At 39.3% G+C, this 17,798-nt stretch overlaps 1 protein-coding gene across 6 annotated transcripts in view; it reads right to left on the bottom strand.

The window, feature by feature from the left end:
• Nucleotides 1-17,798, bottom strand: part of LOC148079899 (collagen alpha-1(XVIII) chain-like) — a 35,885-nt gene that overhangs the window by 4,510 nt on the left and 13,577 nt on the right. For 3 of the 6 annotated variants that reach the window (XM_087791624.1, XM_087791618.1, XM_087791622.1), the window contains exons 2-36: nt 11,564-12,105; nt 10,080-10,160; nt 9,956-10,012; nt 9,817-9,883; nt 8,562-8,680; nt 8,471-8,488; nt 8,200-8,406; nt 8,103-8,129; nt 7,968-8,030; nt 7,813-7,896; nt 7,690-7,740; nt 7,479-7,610; nt 7,359-7,412; nt 7,204-7,248; nt 7,041-7,115; nt 5,939-6,070; nt 5,609-5,674; nt 5,508-5,534; nt 5,341-5,439; nt 5,211-5,246; nt 5,010-5,096; nt 4,822-4,854; nt 4,709-4,729; nt 2,934-2,993; nt 2,567-2,644; nt 1,660-1,695; nt 1,547-1,600; nt 1,425-1,487; nt 1,286-1,351; nt 1,151-1,181; nt 1,048-1,092; nt 948-982; nt 761-874; nt 546-693; nt 409-473 (exon numbers count right to left, since the gene is read on the bottom strand). In XM_087791624.1, coding sequence (XP_087647750.1) covers nt 409-473; nt 546-693; nt 761-874; nt 948-982; nt 1,048-1,092; nt 1,151-1,181; nt 1,286-1,351; nt 1,425-1,487; nt 1,547-1,600; nt 1,660-1,695; nt 2,567-2,644; nt 2,934-2,993; nt 4,709-4,729; nt 4,822-4,854; nt 5,010-5,096; nt 5,211-5,246; nt 5,341-5,439; nt 5,508-5,534; nt 5,609-5,674; nt 5,939-6,070; nt 7,041-7,115; nt 7,204-7,248; nt 7,359-7,412; nt 7,479-7,610; nt 7,690-7,740; nt 7,813-7,896; nt 7,968-8,030; nt 8,103-8,129; nt 8,200-8,406; nt 8,471-8,488; nt 8,562-8,680; nt 9,817-9,883; nt 9,956-10,012; nt 10,080-10,160; nt 11,564-12,105 — 2,918 coding nt within the window. The remainder of the gene's footprint in view (nt 1-408; nt 474-545; nt 694-760; nt 875-947; nt 983-1,047; nt 1,093-1,150; nt 1,182-1,285; nt 1,352-1,424; nt 1,488-1,546; nt 1,601-1,659; nt 1,696-2,566; nt 2,645-2,933; nt 2,994-4,708; nt 4,730-4,821; nt 4,855-5,009; nt 5,097-5,210; nt 5,247-5,340; nt 5,440-5,507; nt 5,535-5,608; nt 5,675-5,938; nt 6,071-7,040; nt 7,116-7,203; nt 7,249-7,358; nt 7,413-7,478; nt 7,611-7,689; nt 7,741-7,812; nt 7,897-7,967; nt 8,031-8,102; nt 8,130-8,199; nt 8,407-8,470; nt 8,489-8,561; nt 8,681-9,816; nt 9,884-9,955; nt 10,013-10,079; nt 10,161-11,563; nt 12,106-17,798) is intronic. The other 3 variants (XM_087791621.1, XM_087791619.1, XM_087791620.1) reach the window with 3 other exon arrangements.

A 17,798-nucleotide genomic window follows, 5' to 3' on the forward strand; every position in this document is an offset into this window, starting at 1 on the left:
ATTATAACTAAATATTGGGACTTAAACAACTTTCATGATCTTTCGTTGGTTATTATATTCAAAGTATGTTCGTATTACAAAGAAGGGAAAATAATACAAAAAAGTACTCAACCCTACTAAAGATCTTGAGTATTTATAGTAGCTTTAGCCTTTAGCTTAGCCTAGCTTCTTATGTTTTTTTAGTTTCTGAATTAATATATTTTCAAACCCTTCTTAAACCCAGAGCGAATCACACTATACGTCATAATGTAATAATGTAATCAGCTATGACTTACTTTGCAAACAGACAGATGGACACACGGATCACATTATCTCCTTGGCGGTTATAATAAAGTTATATGGTTATAAGTTAAGATATAGTGATAAACTGAATGTTTTCGCTATGATACGGACGTTAGGAAGTCTTACCCCAGAGGTCGACCCAGGCAGACCTGGAACTCCAGGTGGTCCCGGTGGTCCAGGGATATTAATAGCTGTCATTTAAACACAGAAAGATGAGTTTCAATGCAGGTTTACCTTTTAATCTCATCGACAACAAAACTGACTTTGACTTCCTCTGTGTGCCCCAGGTAAGGATGCACCAGGAGGTCCGGGTGGGCCAGGTGGTCCAGGTTGTCCATCGTAACCCCTTCCTGGTTGGCCGGGCGGCCCTTGTGGGCCTGGGGGCCCGGGGACGGAATCACCTCGGGGACCCTGTTGAAATGTTAAGTGTTTACGAGCAGCCCCGACCCTGACAGTTATGGATCAATTATGAGGTTACTGGAGGTCCGGGGGGGCCTTGGCCTGCGTATGCTCCGTAGCGGGGGTCATGGTATCCTCCTCCACCGGGTTCTCCCTTTTCGCCCTTCAAGCCTATTTCACCTCTCAGCTCGTTCTAGACACAAACAAGTAGAATCATCCAAATAATTAATGATTGATTCCATGGATCACTGGGAAGCCGTCTTTACCCTAAAAGCATTCAGGTCGAAATTTACACCAGCTCCTGCGAAAATAAGAAAATAATTAACGTCTTCAAATTTGACAAAAGTTCCAAGAGTCCTTCCATACCAGGTCTTCCAGGATATCCAGGATCGCCTTTCTCTCCTTTAGTAGCTGCAACAATGACGGTTATGAGTTCACAAGCTCAGTACTGCGTGGACGTGTCACTCACCAGGATAGTACTGAGAGCCGTCGTCGTAACCCTAAGACCAGGAGAATGAATTAAACCCAAATGGATTTAACTTTTAAGAAAATTCTGCGAGTCACTGAAGTTAGGTTAAATGATGCGGCGTGAAGAGTCGCTCACCCTGTTTCTGTCGCTCGGGGAAGGCGATCCAGGGGGTCCTGGAGGGCCCGGCGGACCTGGAGGGCCCTATGATGCAACAAAGATTGTTTGTATCTACAGGTTGGATACTTCACGGAATTGAAATACAACGTCTACTAACAGGGTACGCGTTTCCGCCCCCAAAGCCTGACTCTCCCTTCACTCCGTTCAGTCCTGGTCGACCCTTTCGAAGAAAAGAACAGTCAGACTCAAACTCTGTGACTCAATGATGTATCGACTCACTGGTCTTCCTGGGAATCCGATCTCTCCCTTCTGGCCATTGGGACCAATCCGACCCTGCACAGAGAGGGAACATTAAAACTTTCATTTGAAAAACATTTAACCGTGATACTTACTTGTGGTCCGACAGGGCCGGCTGGTCCTGGATCCCCCTGTTGAGAAATGTAGAACATTGGATTTAGATTGCTTACATTTTCAAATGGACGAATATTTGAGTCTCTTTACTACCAATAAGATAGAAATGCTTGCACTACCATAACTGAGCATGATGGTGACCACAGTCAAAAAAAGAATGGGGAAAATATACATAAATAATTCAAGTAGTTCACAATATGTCTCTTTCAGTCAAGTTTAGCTACAAATGTAATTTTAAATCTTACTTTTGCACCATTCCAAGAGGCTTTGGGTATTATTGGAGATTGTGTCTGTGAGCTATAATATTAATTAATACAGTATTTTTTGTGTTTTTAAGGTCTTTCTTTCTTCGTATTCGACAAAAAATAAACTACACCAACATTGTCACTTGGACACCACTATTTATTTTTCATTAGTAAATGTTGGTGTCACTTTTCTACTGATGCTGACTTCTTCTACACCGGGTTTTTCACTGTGTATGTGTGTATCTGTGAGTTTGCGTCCTCGTGATCTTAGTAACTAAAATCTAATCTAACTTAATCTAACTTTAATAAATATTTATTAAATGAATAGAAATGTATTAAATATGTTTGAATTCTAAGTAAGTGTTATTTAAACTTTTAAGTGTCTTACAATAACTCAGTTAGAATTTGACAATGAACAAAGTCATTGTAATTTGATTTATTTGAATTTCTGCTCCTTTCCTTTGACCTAATTGGTTTGTCCACCCACCTAAAACCTTCCCTCAGAGGTCAGTAGTTATTTTTAAGCTACTCTGAGAAAACAGTTTGTAAAAAGTAAAACAGTTTTTCCTTGATTGTTTACGTTAGTAACATGGAATAAATGTTTTATTTTGTAGTTTAATATTTATCTACAGGGAGACTTTACCGTTCGTCCTGAAAGGTGACCCAGGTACATAGGTCGTCCATCGGGCCCCATGATGATCCCAGGCTCTCCTTTTGCACCCTGGCCAAGTGACAAACTGCACTGTTAGTGTGATGTCGCCACAAAATGAAGACAGATTTAACGAGAACATGGTGAAATTTGTTTGTGTCCAGTTCAAAATTAAAAACAACAAATTTCAAAATCTGTCACCAAAAAATTTACAAATTAAATGTAAGTCGTCCAGATTCTCAGCCAAACAACATCATGTGAAAGCTTTTGTGACAGAATCATGACAAAGTGAGGATGGAGCCACAAGACATTAGTTGATAACATTCAGTTCCAAAGTTCAGATATTCAAATTCGATCAAACCTTTGGAGCAAATCCTGCTGGACCCATGTCACCCTTGTCTCCTTTTAGCCCAGGTTGGCCCTGAAGTCAAAAATAAATAAATGAATAAACAGAAATAATCTTCATTTATATAAATTTAAAATAAAAAATAAAAACTCCTTAATGTGGAAACACTTGTGAACAAATGTATAAATTGTTAGTTACGACTTAATTATTGTTATGCATTCATGACGGAAACATTACTTGTTCATGCTGAACGTGACCAGCTGAGTTAACATTAGTGTGAACAGCCTTTTTTGGCGATGGTTTCAACACGTTAATTCTACATGCATGATTAGCACTTGACATACTTACATTATTCAGAAAGTTACCACGAACTGGTTCAAATGGGTTTACAAAATAAAGTTTCAGGTAATGAAAAATGTGAAACTGTTCAGAGTATAACTAAATCTGTGTCTTGTTAACAAACAAAAACATGTGTCTTATCAACCAAAGAAATATAACCTGATTATGCATATATTGAATTATATTTATTATCAACTTACGGGGCTTTATCTTTTGCAGAAACATTGGATAAAGGTTAAAAAGACTATGCTGAACAACTAAAATTTGCAATGTTTCGGTTTTATAACTTTTTCATGCAAAATCAATTATACCGTTGAGTCATAAGTAAATCAAAAATAGCAATGAATCTATTTTTGGATTGTTTCTATACTGTATTTTATTCTATACTGTATTTTATTTTATTTTTTATTTTTATTTTTTAACTATATGGATTACATCTCTTAACGTCAGTTTCCTAAAACTGGATGGACAAGCTGTAAGTATAATCCAGCTAAATAATATTTATTTCCCTGTCTACATGATTTATGGATAATTTAGTTTATTTTATTAAAAAGGACAGAGCCAAAGTAATCACATTTTGGGGATTTAATTACCTAGAAACATTTGACCAACGAAGAAAGACAAATAAATCTTCTGAGTTATTAGGGCATTATAAAAGATTTAACAAACGGTCCAGGCCGTTTCTTTCTAGTCTTTCTTTCTCATGTTTTTAGTGTTAAACACAGTGATATTGTATTTGCATTTCTCTAAGAATATATATTTTAATTAAACATCCTCAGTCTAATGAAGCTTCATGAAGCAGTGTCATTATTTTGAGAGTCCACTAGATGGCGATCTCGGCATTATCTTCCTTTGGTTTTGTTCTAATGAAACATGACATCATTTTTAAACTGATGGCGCCACCTACTGACCTCTAAACAACATGACACTACTTCATGAAGTTTCATCAACCCACCACTACCTCTGTCTCACTAAAAAAGGTTTTTGCCACAATTCGCAACGATCTGATCAATTTGAAGAGAGAAAGTGCTCGGCCAATGACATTGATCACGCTTGAGTCTAAGTCTTTCTCATTGGTCGGTTTTTCTTCACCCCGCCCCCAATCTGCACCAACTCTTAAAATTGGTGAAACGTAAAAGTAAATCCACAGGATGAACTTCTTAAGAAAACACTTTAAATTGCCAACGTCGTGATGTTATCCCCAACTGTTAAACATTTTAAACATTTAAAACAAATAATACATTTTAATTGTATTTGAGAATGTTGCTATTTAGACCAATTACCAATTGGGGCAGTATTGTTAGAAATTCTGTGGACAGTAGTTGCCATGTCACCCAGATCATATCATTTTGTAAAATAAAAAGCAAGTCCCAACAGCTGCACATAATACAAAATTAAAATTCTAGTTTAAATGAAATAAATAATGATTATAAATAGGTTTGTGTACATACGGGTGACGCTCCTCGACCTCCCTGGAATAGAAAGACAACATGACATTTAATATCTACGGCTGAAATAATGTGTTTGCTTTTGGGTCAGGAGTCGAAAGGGTGAGTCGACTCACCTCCACCCCGTCCGTCCAATAAAGGTCGTTATACTAGCAAGACAAAGTTAGCTGTTAGTGCGATGGTGAACATTCAGGCTCGTAGTGAAAATTAGTGAGTATCAGTACATTTAGTCAGCCAGTGATCGGGATACAGGATCATATTATTCATTAAAGATTCTTTTTTTTTTGGTCTGCGCTTGACTTACATCACCCTCGGGATTGTAGATGCCCTGCCCTGGTGGTCCTGGTGGTCCAGGAAGTCCTGGTGGGCCGCCATCACGCCCCGGCTGACCCTGAAATGAAAGAAATAAAAATACATTAATCAGCACATTTTAGAAGATTAAATATTTCAATAGAAAGATGTCATATTCTGACATAACCTTTTTTCATAATATAACAGGACTTACACTTTCACCCTTAACTCCACGGTCTCCCTTTACACCCTGAAAAAATAAAAAACGTACAGTAAGACGTCTCATTTAACGGACGAATATTACACTATTTATATCCTTTAATTAGACTCTACGGAGAGCTTACAGGTTGACCAGGAAATCCATCGAGACCGGCAAGTCCACTTGGGCCCCTTGGACCCTCTGCTCCTTTATCGCCATGGTTACCAGGCAAACCAGGTCTCCCCTGGAGATGATGCAGCAGATGACGTCAAAGACTCTTATATTGGATTATCACAACACAACTGGACTTACTTGTAGACCTGCAATTCCCGGAGGACCCTGGTAAAAAAAACCCAAAAGAGATTAAGAAGTCCTAAAGTGTTTCTGAAGGTAGATTAAGGTGATGGTATTACCTGGGGTCCCGGTGGTCCTCGGTGTCCTGGCAAACCTCCAGCAATGTCATCACCTTCCTGGTCAGACTGTGACAAGAAAAGAAAGATCAGAAAATTAGGGTCACCTTGACCCCGAGATAACAAAAGAGGTAATGGAGAGAAAGCATCTTGCCCGTTGAAATTTGTCATTTATCTTAAAAATCCCTAAGATTCTCATTATACCTTTTTGAGTAGAGTTTTCTTACTTCTGAATTTCTTAAAGTACTTAAATATGTTTTTTATATATAATTATGAAGAAATTGATATTTGAATCTGTTTTTTTACACATACTTTATTATCCATTATACTCACGAATCTCCCACGGTGTGGAGGTCCGGGTGGTCCGGGAGGTCCTGGAGGCCCAACTGGTCCCATTGGACCAGGAAGCCCTGCTAGCCCAGACAGCCCCGGCGTACCTGGCTGACCCGCATCACCCTGAGAACCCTGAATCGGAAAAGTCATTGTAAGTTAAATTGACAGATATGGGCCATTCTATGAACCCTGGTGCCTTTTGGGTCTTGAAGATATAAATATTTGTCAATATGTTTGTAAATGTTTTTTAAAGGACAATTGCAGTAGTTTTATCTTTATTATTATAAATCTAACATTCTATCCTTTTTTCTCTCCCAATGTTTAAATCTCCCTTTATTTCAAAAGTCCCATAAAGACTTGGACACATCTAAAACTCTCCTTTCATTATTAAAATAATGCCATTGATTTAATATATGGTTTATCTTTATATATTTTAAAATGTAAAAAAACAACAACATTATTCTTACTAGTTTCACCGTTTTACATACTAAACACTAGAGACAATCTATTCTTGACAAGACACACTTTCTTTAAATGGCATCACAGACCATAGATGACAAACCCTTGCTGGAGCCAGCGCCTAGAAAATTGGAATTATTATTGGGTATTTCGAGAGGGTGGATGTTAGTGTATATTAACCACCCTCTTATGGAAAATGTTTAAAGAAACTATTTGTTATTTAAAAATTGAAGTTAAACTATTGCTAGCTTAGCCAATTGAAACAGTATTAGCTCTAGTTTGATGTAAAAAACTGAACAAACGACACCAGGGTCACAGTAAAAGTATCTTTACAACAGGGATTTATGTCTGAGGTGGGAAATGTTTTTATAAACAGAAGGTCAAACATAATGTGAATCTCTTCAAAAAAATTAATTCTTTTAGATTTTTTATTAATGCACTAAAAATAGTGAGTAGAATTTAAGGTAAGAGCCCTTTAATAGTGTCAACCAAATGGTGACTTTTCACCACAGAAAAATAAATGTAATCTTTTGAAACTGAACCTGCAACTTCAAAATCCAAGGCCATTTGAAACTACAGATGATTGTAAATCATGCTCTGATGTCTGTGTGAGGAGAGAAAAGACCAGAAAAGAACCCAGTACCTCTGTCTCAGTAGAATTTTCCGAAGATGGAGAAAAGTAGGACAAGAAGTTGGTGAAAAAGCTGGAGTCTTCTTGCTAGAAGAGCGAGGAAGGAAAACCACCATGTATCCAGAATCACCCGCCACCAAAATATACTCCATGTGTCGATGTCTCCAAGACTCACCTTTTCCCCAGAACCTCTCGGTTGATCGCGTTCAGTGCAGTCGCCCTGGACAATGTTTTAAAGATTATGTTGCATCGTATAAATTAAGAAAACTTGGTTTCTTTTAACATCATATCATGTCAATTAAAGTGTTCTTTTGTCATGTGACCTCTTACCTTCTGTCCTTGGAGTCCAGGTTTACCAGGAAGACCAGGCACACCAGGACGACCCTGAAAGAGGTCAAACTCAAATGTTACATTTTAAGATCTTTTAAATCAGTGGTTGTGTACACGGACCGGTAAGCCGGGGACACCGTCTTGTCCAGGTGGGCCGGCTGGTCCGACAGACACAGGTCCATTAGCTCCTAAACCAAATGAGGTACCAGGGGGCCCGGGAGGTCCCGGAAGGCCCGGTCGACCTGGAAGTCCCTGTAAACCCAAAGGAAGACAACAAGTAGTAGTTTAGGATATTTTGTACTCAAGTTTTTTGTTTGTGTGGGCAACACACCTTGAACCTGTCAAGGTCCTGACCTCCAGAGCCTTCCATGTCAAAAAACGTCTTCATGGGTGAAAGAAATTTCCAGGATTATTTCATATGAATTGATATGACGTGTGAAAACTTTAGACATACTGGATGGTCACCAGTTCCACCTCCAGGAGGTCCTGGTAGACCAGGGGGGCCTCTTGGTCCTGGCTGACCCTCTCCACGGTCACCCTGGATAAGAAGTATTACATTTAAAGACTAGACTAATTCTGTCCGACTATCTCTTTTGTCTATGTTTCAACCTTTTCTCCTTTGACACCTGGCACTCCGGGTATTCCGGGTACTCCTGGAGGACCACCTGGACCCTGAAGAGAACAGTAAGAAAGTCAATAAAGGTGGTTTAAATAATACTAAAGAGATAAAAATTGGGGACTTACAAGTTTTCCGTCTTCACCGGGATCACCCTGACATTAAACCAAGACCATCAGTGAAAGAATCAAAACAAAAACATGTATTTGTCGCTGTAGAACTTACAGGCTCTCCGTTCACTCCTGGACGTCCAGGAGCTCCTACCATGCCAGTTAGTCCTGGAGGCCCCGGGGGTCCAGAAACCTGCTGCACAACAGAGCCATCTCCGAGTCGGGCCACCTCCGCGGAGTGTCCAGGGGGGCCTGGAGGCCCCGGAGGCCCCTGATCTCCACGATCACCTTTATTTCCAGCAAATCCAGAGCTGGAGCTTCCCTTTAAGATCAAGAGATACATCGGTTCATACACCCAAAATAATCTATCATCGTATAATACACACCTTTTCCCCCTTTTCACCCTGATGAATGAAACATAAAATGTATTATTACTGAACATATATATTTATGTAAAGGCTGCAAGAATCGTTCTACCTTCTGTCCACCACCTCCAGCAGAGGATGAACCATAACCTGACTCTCCCTTTGGTCCTGCAGGGCCTCGCTCTCCCTTTTCTCCTTGTTCACCTTTCTGACGGGCTGAGCCTGCTTGAACTGTGAAGGAGTGAATGAAGCTCAAACGTACAGGAATAAAAGAAAGATCATTAAATCACCAGAATGCATTGGACACCATACATTATGGCGCCCTCTGGTGGAGTGAACCAAAGACCACTTACGCTCCAAAAATAGCTTTTTGTTCTTCTTGCGATCTCAATTAAATGAAAATTAAACATTTGTTTGTGTTTTCAAATGGATGTGTTTCTGCATTATATCAGTGATTGTTGGTCACTTGGGTCATGACAATGATGTCATGCAAAGCTGACAGCTGACATTGCTGTACTGTTGCCATTTGGATTAAATAATTTGGGTTTTGATTGCATTTTAATATTTCCAGTTATCATGAGTGTGATGGAAATATTTATCGCTTTATCCTATAGAGATATAGTGTATTTCTCCCACTCTTTATTACCCTGGCGCCTCAGAATGGCTGCCTTAGTATGTGGTTCTGTTTTTCTATTGCTTATTTTGTGTGATATTTTATTTAATTATTTATTCCGTACTGACAGCACAACAAAAAAAATGTCATGTTGTGTTTTCAATACTGGCGATCCAAGAGGTTCAAAAGCGAGTCAACCTGAGTTGTGTCAAGTTCCTAGGAAAACGTTTCGAAACGTCTTCGTAGGAACTTTTAAATGTAGTTCGTATAAAATATGTAAGTGTTTGTACTATACACAAAATAAATCAATAAATAATAATAGTAATGATAACAAAAACCTTTTCAATTTCTTACCCCTTTTTAACTTTTCTTCAGTTTGTATCAAAATGTGATAGTTACACATATATTTATAAAATAAATAATACTCAAACACCTATATCAATGCGTAACATATATAGACTACAAATATCTATAAACATATTATAATCAAAAATAAATGTATAATGCAAACAAACTTACAAAATATATATATATATAATATACATCTAACTTAATATATATAATATATAACACAATGTGTTCCTCACACAGTGATAATACAACTTACTTTATAACAGTAGGGATACATTTTTCATTTTTATCTATCATTTCATCAACAAACCACTAGAGGGAGATATGAACCGTTCCTTGAAACCACTTATAGGTTCAAGCAGCTAAAAAAGTCAGTTCAAATATGACAGCAATAATGTTGTACCTCTGCCACTGGAGCCTTTGGAGGCGATGAGAGGAGGTTCCGGCATTGGTCTGACAGCAACACTGACCTGATGAAGACGTCAAATAAATCCAACATATCTCTAGAGAAATCCTGGATTACAGAGTGAAAGAAAATATACCTTTCCGCCGTTTACAGTTCTGCCTTCACCGTCACCACTGCCAAAATCTCCAGAGGCCTACAGAGCATGTGAGATCAGACCAGAGGACGCCTGGATTGACGAAGAGATACAGAATAACACTCACTGCGTCTGAGTCGTCGTCGTCCTCACACAGCCGCTCTGCTGCCAGAGGATCTCCTACAAGAGTCAGTTCTGCCATGGCTCCCTGGAAGGCAGCAGATAGAACTTTTCATCATTTAAGTTAAAATAAATACATATTTACATGAGGTCATGGGTGATGAACCTGTCAGTGGGGTCAACACGGTCACCCACCAAAGGACAAAAGGTCACACACAGATGTGACATCAGTGAAGTGAAGTTTTATTACACTTTATTTTTATAGTTCCCAAAGGGGGAAGCACAAGTACTTGAGTGTTTCCTGTGCTGTTTCTCTGGAGGTTTTCATGGAGGAAGCAAAGCTAGGAAATTCTTTAATTAAATGAAATTTGCACACAGCAGTTTTTGAATCATCCATCGGTTGCTACCTCAGAGCCCATCTAAATGAGTTTATTTTAGTGTTTTTTGTTATTTTTAAAACATTTTTAGAAACATGTTTTCCTTTTTAGAAATAATGTTTTCTAATCTTTCACATTTATAAAAATATTTTTCTATTGTCATTTTTATTTTCATCCACAATCTTTATCGCCATAAAGAAAAGTGAAGGATCCTTGTTTATTACAACAAACAACTTAATTTTACATTTAATTATACAAGTTATATTGTAATTACTTTCATACTTTGACTTAAGCTTAAACATGAATCATGTATTTCTTTTGTATATCATAAAACGGTTATGGGGTTTAAAAAATTAAAAAAAAAAATTAAACAAAATAATTAACAATAACATCATGATCTGTTCGAAATAACTTCTGTTGCCCGTCCAATGACTCTTGCTAGTGCGAGAACTTGCATGAGGTTGTCACCAAATTTCTGATGTCACCAAAAATTGGTTTCTTGTTCAATACATTTACTGAGGCATTTTAATTGATATTAGATCCCAGTGACGCACTATTGCAGGTTTCTGTTAAATAAATGCTCCGGATTTCTAACCTCGTCAACGCCTTCTCTGTGGCAACTGCTCAGGTCAACATAACATACATGTGCAAGTGTGTGCGAGCATGTGTAGATAAATGACTTTACTTTAGATGCATTTTTAAGAAGGTTTTCGTCCAACTTTTTACATCATTATTAGCAGTATCTGAAATAACAAAACATTATAGTATGTTACCTTAATTAAGTCCTAAATAATTAGCTTTAACGTTGAAATATGTAAGATTGAAAACTTTGTGTCTGGCTCCCTTAGTGTAGGAACAGTGTAACTGCCATGTCGATTCATCTCTGTTTCCACTTACTGCACCTTAATTTTATTACAAAAAAGACAGACTCTTGTTGTATGAAAACTTCCTCTGACCCTTTGTTTGGAATCATTTCGGTAACCACATGGAAACCGATTTTCTGGCCCAAGTGGTAAAAAAGAAATATTAACAATTTGAGTCACAACTGTCCAAAATCAAAGCAGTCACTCCCTTTTTCTGAGACATAATCATTGAAAACTTATATCAGCCTTACCATGTACTTGTCTGTGTCGGCATGTCCTGCCGAGCCCAAGAATCCCATGGACTGATCATCCAGCTCCATGGGGTCTGGCGAGCGCTCGAACTTCACCACCTGTGGCTCCGAGTCACATCCCTGGTAGAAGATCACCTGCTCCTCTGTGATGGACAACGAGAAGCGGGTCCACTGGTCCACCATGGCCGGCACCTCGAAGCTGGCGGCCTCGTAGGAGGCCTCGGAGTCGGGCTCCGTGTAGAAGAACTGGACTCTCTGGCGGCCTGACTCCACGTCGCTGAGCTTGACCGCCACGTACATGAGCCTCTGCGTGGCATCCGTGACGGCGAAGAGGACGGAGCTGGCCGGGGTGGCGGGCTTGATGTGGAACATGAGGGAGAAGTGCCGGTAGAAAGGGTCCGGGAGCAAGTTCTTTATCATCTGACCCGATAAAACTGTCTGTCCGAAGTTAAAGGCGATTCTTCCATTTGGACCAACGACAGAGGAGGCCCTTCTGTCGGCGGGCTTCAGGATCATGTTCAGGAAAGAGACTGACTTGTCCCCTGCAGAGAAGAGACCATTTAATATCAGGTGCTTCAGTGCTTTTTCATAAATACCAAAATTAGTATTCAATTTTTAAATAATGCTTTAATCAAGACAGTTATTTATTTTTCATAATCTCTTATTAACATTTTATGTAATGCATTTTTTGATTAAAGCAACGTTTTTTAATTGAATAATAAAGACACAAATCTAACTCTATAAAATAGCATAATAAAATGTATCTATATGAAAGTCTGTTGAGGTCCTTAAGAGACTTGATGGCAGCGAGAGCTCCACAAACAAAAGTTGGTCAGATCACGTGGTCAAAACTCTGCAGGCATTTTCGCAAACAAAATATCATTCCAGGTTAGGAGGACAGTGTTAGGATGCAAACAAATGTGCAGTGCAGTTAGAAAATAGTGAATTGGGTCACTGAGCAAACAGACCGGATGGTGCCACACATTATAACTGACTCCCCTCACAAGTTATGTAATGTATCTATATTTAGAACCAGAATCGGGCTGCACCTGAAAAATAACACATTCTTAAGAGTACAAAACAACCCTCAAATTTCTTTGATATGAAACTACAATGCGTATCGTTTGCGCCACCAGAGGGCGCCTGAATTGACATTACATGGACCTGTGCAAATCCAACCCTCATGAGGTCAAAGTGGAATTAAAAAACTGATAATGTCGAAATATTTCTAAGATTGAGGAAAGACCTTGAAACAAAAACTTTCAACGGAATCATTTTTTTCTGTCCAGACACACATTGTTCTTATATATATAATATAGCATTTTGTCCACTGCGCTCTGACTTTGATATTTTACTGCGTGAATGTAAGATCAATGACAAATTTATTGACACTAGACGGTCACAGATGGAATGTTTTTCAAGATTCAGACGATCGGTTCAGCCCCACACAAGTTCGAAAATTAACCAATGGGCTGCAGTTTTTCGTTGTAAGGTCCGCCCATTGAGTCAAAGTGTTAAAAGATGTAATTGGATCTTCCAGCTGTCAATTGGAACAGCTGATTATGTGTTTTGAAGAGGTTGGATTTAAGCTTGTGAAGAAATTAAGACATTTGAGAGAAAAAAATGTATTCAGATATGGATTATTTTAATTTTTACACTAAACTAACCTAATAAAATAATTTTCAAAAACTTAATGATGAATAATGGTTTAAATTAAACACAATTTTTTATTTTTTCAGTGTAAAGATGTTTTGGTGCCGGTTAGGATGTGACTGATGAATTAAAGTGATTGTTCACCCAAAATTCAAACTTGATTATTTACAGAGTAATTGGTTAATTTTATTTTTTATAGGCAAAAATGTATGTCCGTTTTAATGTGGTGACTGATCCTCACTTGTCTCTGTCTTATTTTTGTCCAGAAAGACATTTAAAACATCAAACATCTTAAACTAAAACTTTGTTTTATTTTGGAAATTCATCAGCTCTGCTTTATTTTCTCTTTTTTTTCTCCTGCCTCAATGGTCCCAACTACTTCAGCGTTGCATGCGGATGAAATAGAAACCAATCCTATTTTAACTTTGTGGTTTGAGTCATCTAGTGGATTTGCATTAGTTTTATTTCTAGGCGGCAAAAATAAGTGATTGCTTTTGGTTTTATGGGATTTTTTTTAAGAATGTTTTTTTGTTAGATGGGCAAATATATGACAGTTTCCCTTCAGCGCCTGTGATCTGGATTCAATTAGCTAGAAAAGTGCAGATTTTTCAGTTCCCATGATTTAAAGGGTCTCAGTGGGGGAATAGCAGCAGCCGCGAGCCCCGTCGGCGCGATCTCATAAATCTGCATCACTTGGGAGAAAACATTTTGGTTTGGCAGTCACTTTAACTCGGCAGTCTCCTGAGGAATCAGACCTAAAAGTACAATTTGTGTATTAACGGGGTCACACAGGCCAGTTTTTTGTGGATTTTTCCCAAAGTCAGTGAAGACGGGCAGAAGGAAGACACTTCCCTACGCTCCATACACTGAGTTACGTAACATCCTTCAATGAGATGGATCACTGTGTAACTTCATCTGTACGTGCACACCAGCACATACGCATGAACAAATCCTGATGAAAGTGGCTGATAAAGAATGAATGCAACATAAACATGCAGCAGAAGAAAGACATAATAAAGCGTGACCGCGGTCAGCTGTTGAATTGGCACGACCAGCCGATACAGGGATCAGCAAGCGACCCATACATCCAGATGTCTCCAGAAGAACGTACGTTAACGCGTCGAGCCGTGAAAGCATCAGTGTATCCAGCAGGACGGATAAGACTTTCTCACCATCTGAGAGTGGGTGAGGCAGCGACACGCTGCCAATGCGGACAGATGCGGAGACGAAGGCGGAGGACGGAAACGCGAGTCAGATGTTCATGAGAAAGTGGACCGAGAGGGACGAGAACAGGATGACAGCAGCACTTGCAACGACACCACGAGCCAGTTAAAACATGCCAAACTGTCAATAGAATTAGTGTCTCCTTCTGAGGTTTTGTTTGACTTTAACAATCGCCTCCTAAGTCCTAACCCTCTAGGATTGAGAGAATTGGACTCGTTGAGTCCAGGAAGATTCCTGACACTTACTGAACACCAGGAACAGCTGGGACGAACAGCCACCCTCTGTTCTCCTGTCGGGCCCTAATCCATGCTTGGAGAAGGGCCAATTAAAGCTGACTGATGGGAGATTAGCGAGACCTTCTGGGGCTTGTATGTTTTCCCATCCCATCGTATCGTGACACTTGCGCTTCCTACTCTATGGTACTTCAACAATCGGGTACCATGACTCATTCTTGGGCGAGACCTGAATTCCAGGTGAAGATAAGAGACATAAATCCTGGAGTGATTCAAGATAAAAGTTTGATTGAAGATTATCTAGACGTTCCTTCCCTTCAGGAATCCAAAAAATCTGGATTTGGAGGGAGCGTGAGTACACTTCCGATGGTGGGTGAAGTTCCTTGCTTCAGGACACTGCTATCCTCAAAGGTCACCTAATTTGTTGATTGAGGTGTGTCTTAAATGGTTCTAGGACCTCTATTATACTCATCAGTATGTTTCTTTTTGCACAAAACTCTCATTCAATAAAGATATTTACTTTAGAAAATACGCTTAAGCCCCGCCCACTTAAAAATGCGCTGTTTTGGCTGAGAAGAGATCTCGTCCAAGTAACCACGCCCATTCTGCTCTGATTGGTCACAAAAACACGAGTTCCATTCAAGGACTTACATAAATTTCAAACTCATCCCTAAAACTCCCGTTTTGTACATTAAAAACAAATAATAAAAATGAAGTTTGCTGCTTAATGTACACATTACAAAAACAACTAAGGGCAGAAGTAACACATAAATATTTATTTTGTTTCACGATTAACATTTAGGTACTTAACTGATTTAGGGCTTCTAGGGGAGCACATTTCCACCAGAGTGATGTCAGAATGTATAATTTAAACGTAATCTCGTTTGGCGAGATTTCAGACGGGAGAGAACTTTATTAAGTAATAACTTCAAAACTGAGCAACGTCATGATGAATGACCGACTGCATTTTGACAAGGAAGACTTCAACATTTAGAATATGTGAATACGTCAGGAGAGTTGGGTTTTCACATGAGGTGCCCTTTAGTGCAAATTAACTTAACAGAAGAATTTCTCCAAATGTTCAGGACATATTGATAATGGGATGGATGATTATACAGTATATTTGTTTTCAAATTACCATCTATCTATGATGCTATATGACACCAAACCAAATAAAGGTAAAAAACCTGAAAGAACAGGACAAAAGGCAAAAGAAGGACTTGATTAAATAAAGAAGCTTTACATTTTTACAACTTAATGATAACCAGGACAGTAACATGGTCACACTCTGAAGCCATGCTTTGTAGTACGCGTAACATGTGTTTAGTTTAACATCCACTTAATGAATGCTGGTTGTTTTTGAGCTATTAGCCGCAGCTAGCAGACTTTAGCTCGTTTACGTGACTCAGATGTGTTTCCTACTATAAAGACTGAAGCTCTTAGAACACTTACTCACATGCTACAAATGGAAGGTCTCTCTTTATGATGATGTTTTGAAGTTATTACTTTATAATGTTCTCCCCTGTATGAAATCTCAGCGAACAAGAGATTACAAGAGCGGTTTCATTATTCACTCCTCCTCCAGCCAGCTATAATCACCTTGCTTTGTTTATACAACAAGTCCCTTGAGGTGGAGACTTCCAGGATTGATGAGGCGCAGTGACAAACCCTAATGATTGACTAATAACAGCAGAATCGCTGTGGTTCAGGTAAACAAATTTAATCTCCAGAAAAAATGTGTTTTTCAGTGGGCGGGGCTTAAACACATTTTCTGATGTAAATATTTGAATGAAGAGAGAGTTTTGAACAAACAGACACATACTGATGAGTACAATAGAGGTCAGGGACCTCTATTACTATTACTTTATAAAGTACTAACTTCAAAACATCATCATGATGAGAGACTTACTGCATCTTGGAGAGGAAGACTTTTGAAACATGTGAGTGACTCAGGAGAGTTAGGTTGAACATTAGTTGATCTTTAAATGACACCTAGAGTGAGATGTTGCAGCAGAAGAATAACCGGTGCAGCGTCTCCTTTAAAAAGGTGCCCCACACTCGCTCTTCTCGTCCACTATCTGCTCGGCTGAGCACCAAACAATCTCCCATCATGCCTTACTGGTTATAGAGGGAGAGCTGGCGACCTCTGACCCACGACCGAGACTTCACGCCACCATGTCTCATCCCAATCACAAGGCTCACTTGTTAGCATCCACGACACCACTGCCCCTCCTCACAGACCAGGGGGAACAATTGTCACGCTCTTTCTTCGCCGCCGAGCAGTTTCCATGCCTCCCACCGTCATAAATGCCACACCCCCCCCACGCCACAGATGGCCCGATTGTTTCTCTTATTGGAGAGCCTGAAAAATTAAATCCTCTAAATCCACACAAAAGTCTTCATCAGGTGATAAGAAGTTGTCAAGCATGAGCGGAGATGTGTTTGGAAAATGCAAACCAGACTGGAGTTGGCTTTTGGAAAAAGAAAACTCTTGATGGATGATGAGTCAGTGCAGAAGTTCTGGATCTTACGCTCAATAAAAAAACAGCACGGTCTCAAACAGTCAATTAAATTATTTTTGCTTCATATATATTTTTAAAAATATAAAGCCAAAATTTTCGTCAGGCACTTGTATATATATAAACCAGATTCTTACTTCAGGATCCTCTCCAAGAGAAAACATTTACATTAAGTGTCCCTGTGGGAAAAAGGAAAGCGCTGAAGGGAGCAAAGTTCATGCGGCTGCAGACCCCGGACGTCTCACAGCAACAACACCCCCTCGCCCCAAGACTCTATACAACATAATTTATGAAGCCATTAAAGCATTTCGTTCTCTGGGGGTTAGAAACGCCGCGAACAACTTATAAACTGTACTTTCTACCAATTTCCTGTTTTGCTCATGAGTGTGTGAATTTTCTGTTATGAACTTGAAGAGGATCTTCTCACGAGAGCATCACACAGTGGAGGAAAGAATGCGTCGACCAGTGATGTCCACACACGCGTGAGGTTCAGATGCAGCAGCTGATGTGGGAGGATGCAGCATGCACATGTGCAACGAGTGGACGTGCAACTTCAACTCACATCCGCACAGATATTTTGATTGTTTCAGCCTATTTGATGCATCA

Source organism: Callionymus lyra, chromosome 5 (assembly GCF_982586985.1).
Source record: "Callionymus lyra chromosome 5, fCalLyr1.hap1.1, whole genome shotgun sequence".
In the NCBI taxonomy this organism is placed as follows: domain Eukaryota; kingdom Metazoa; phylum Chordata; class Actinopteri; order Syngnathiformes; family Callionymidae; genus Callionymus; species Callionymus lyra.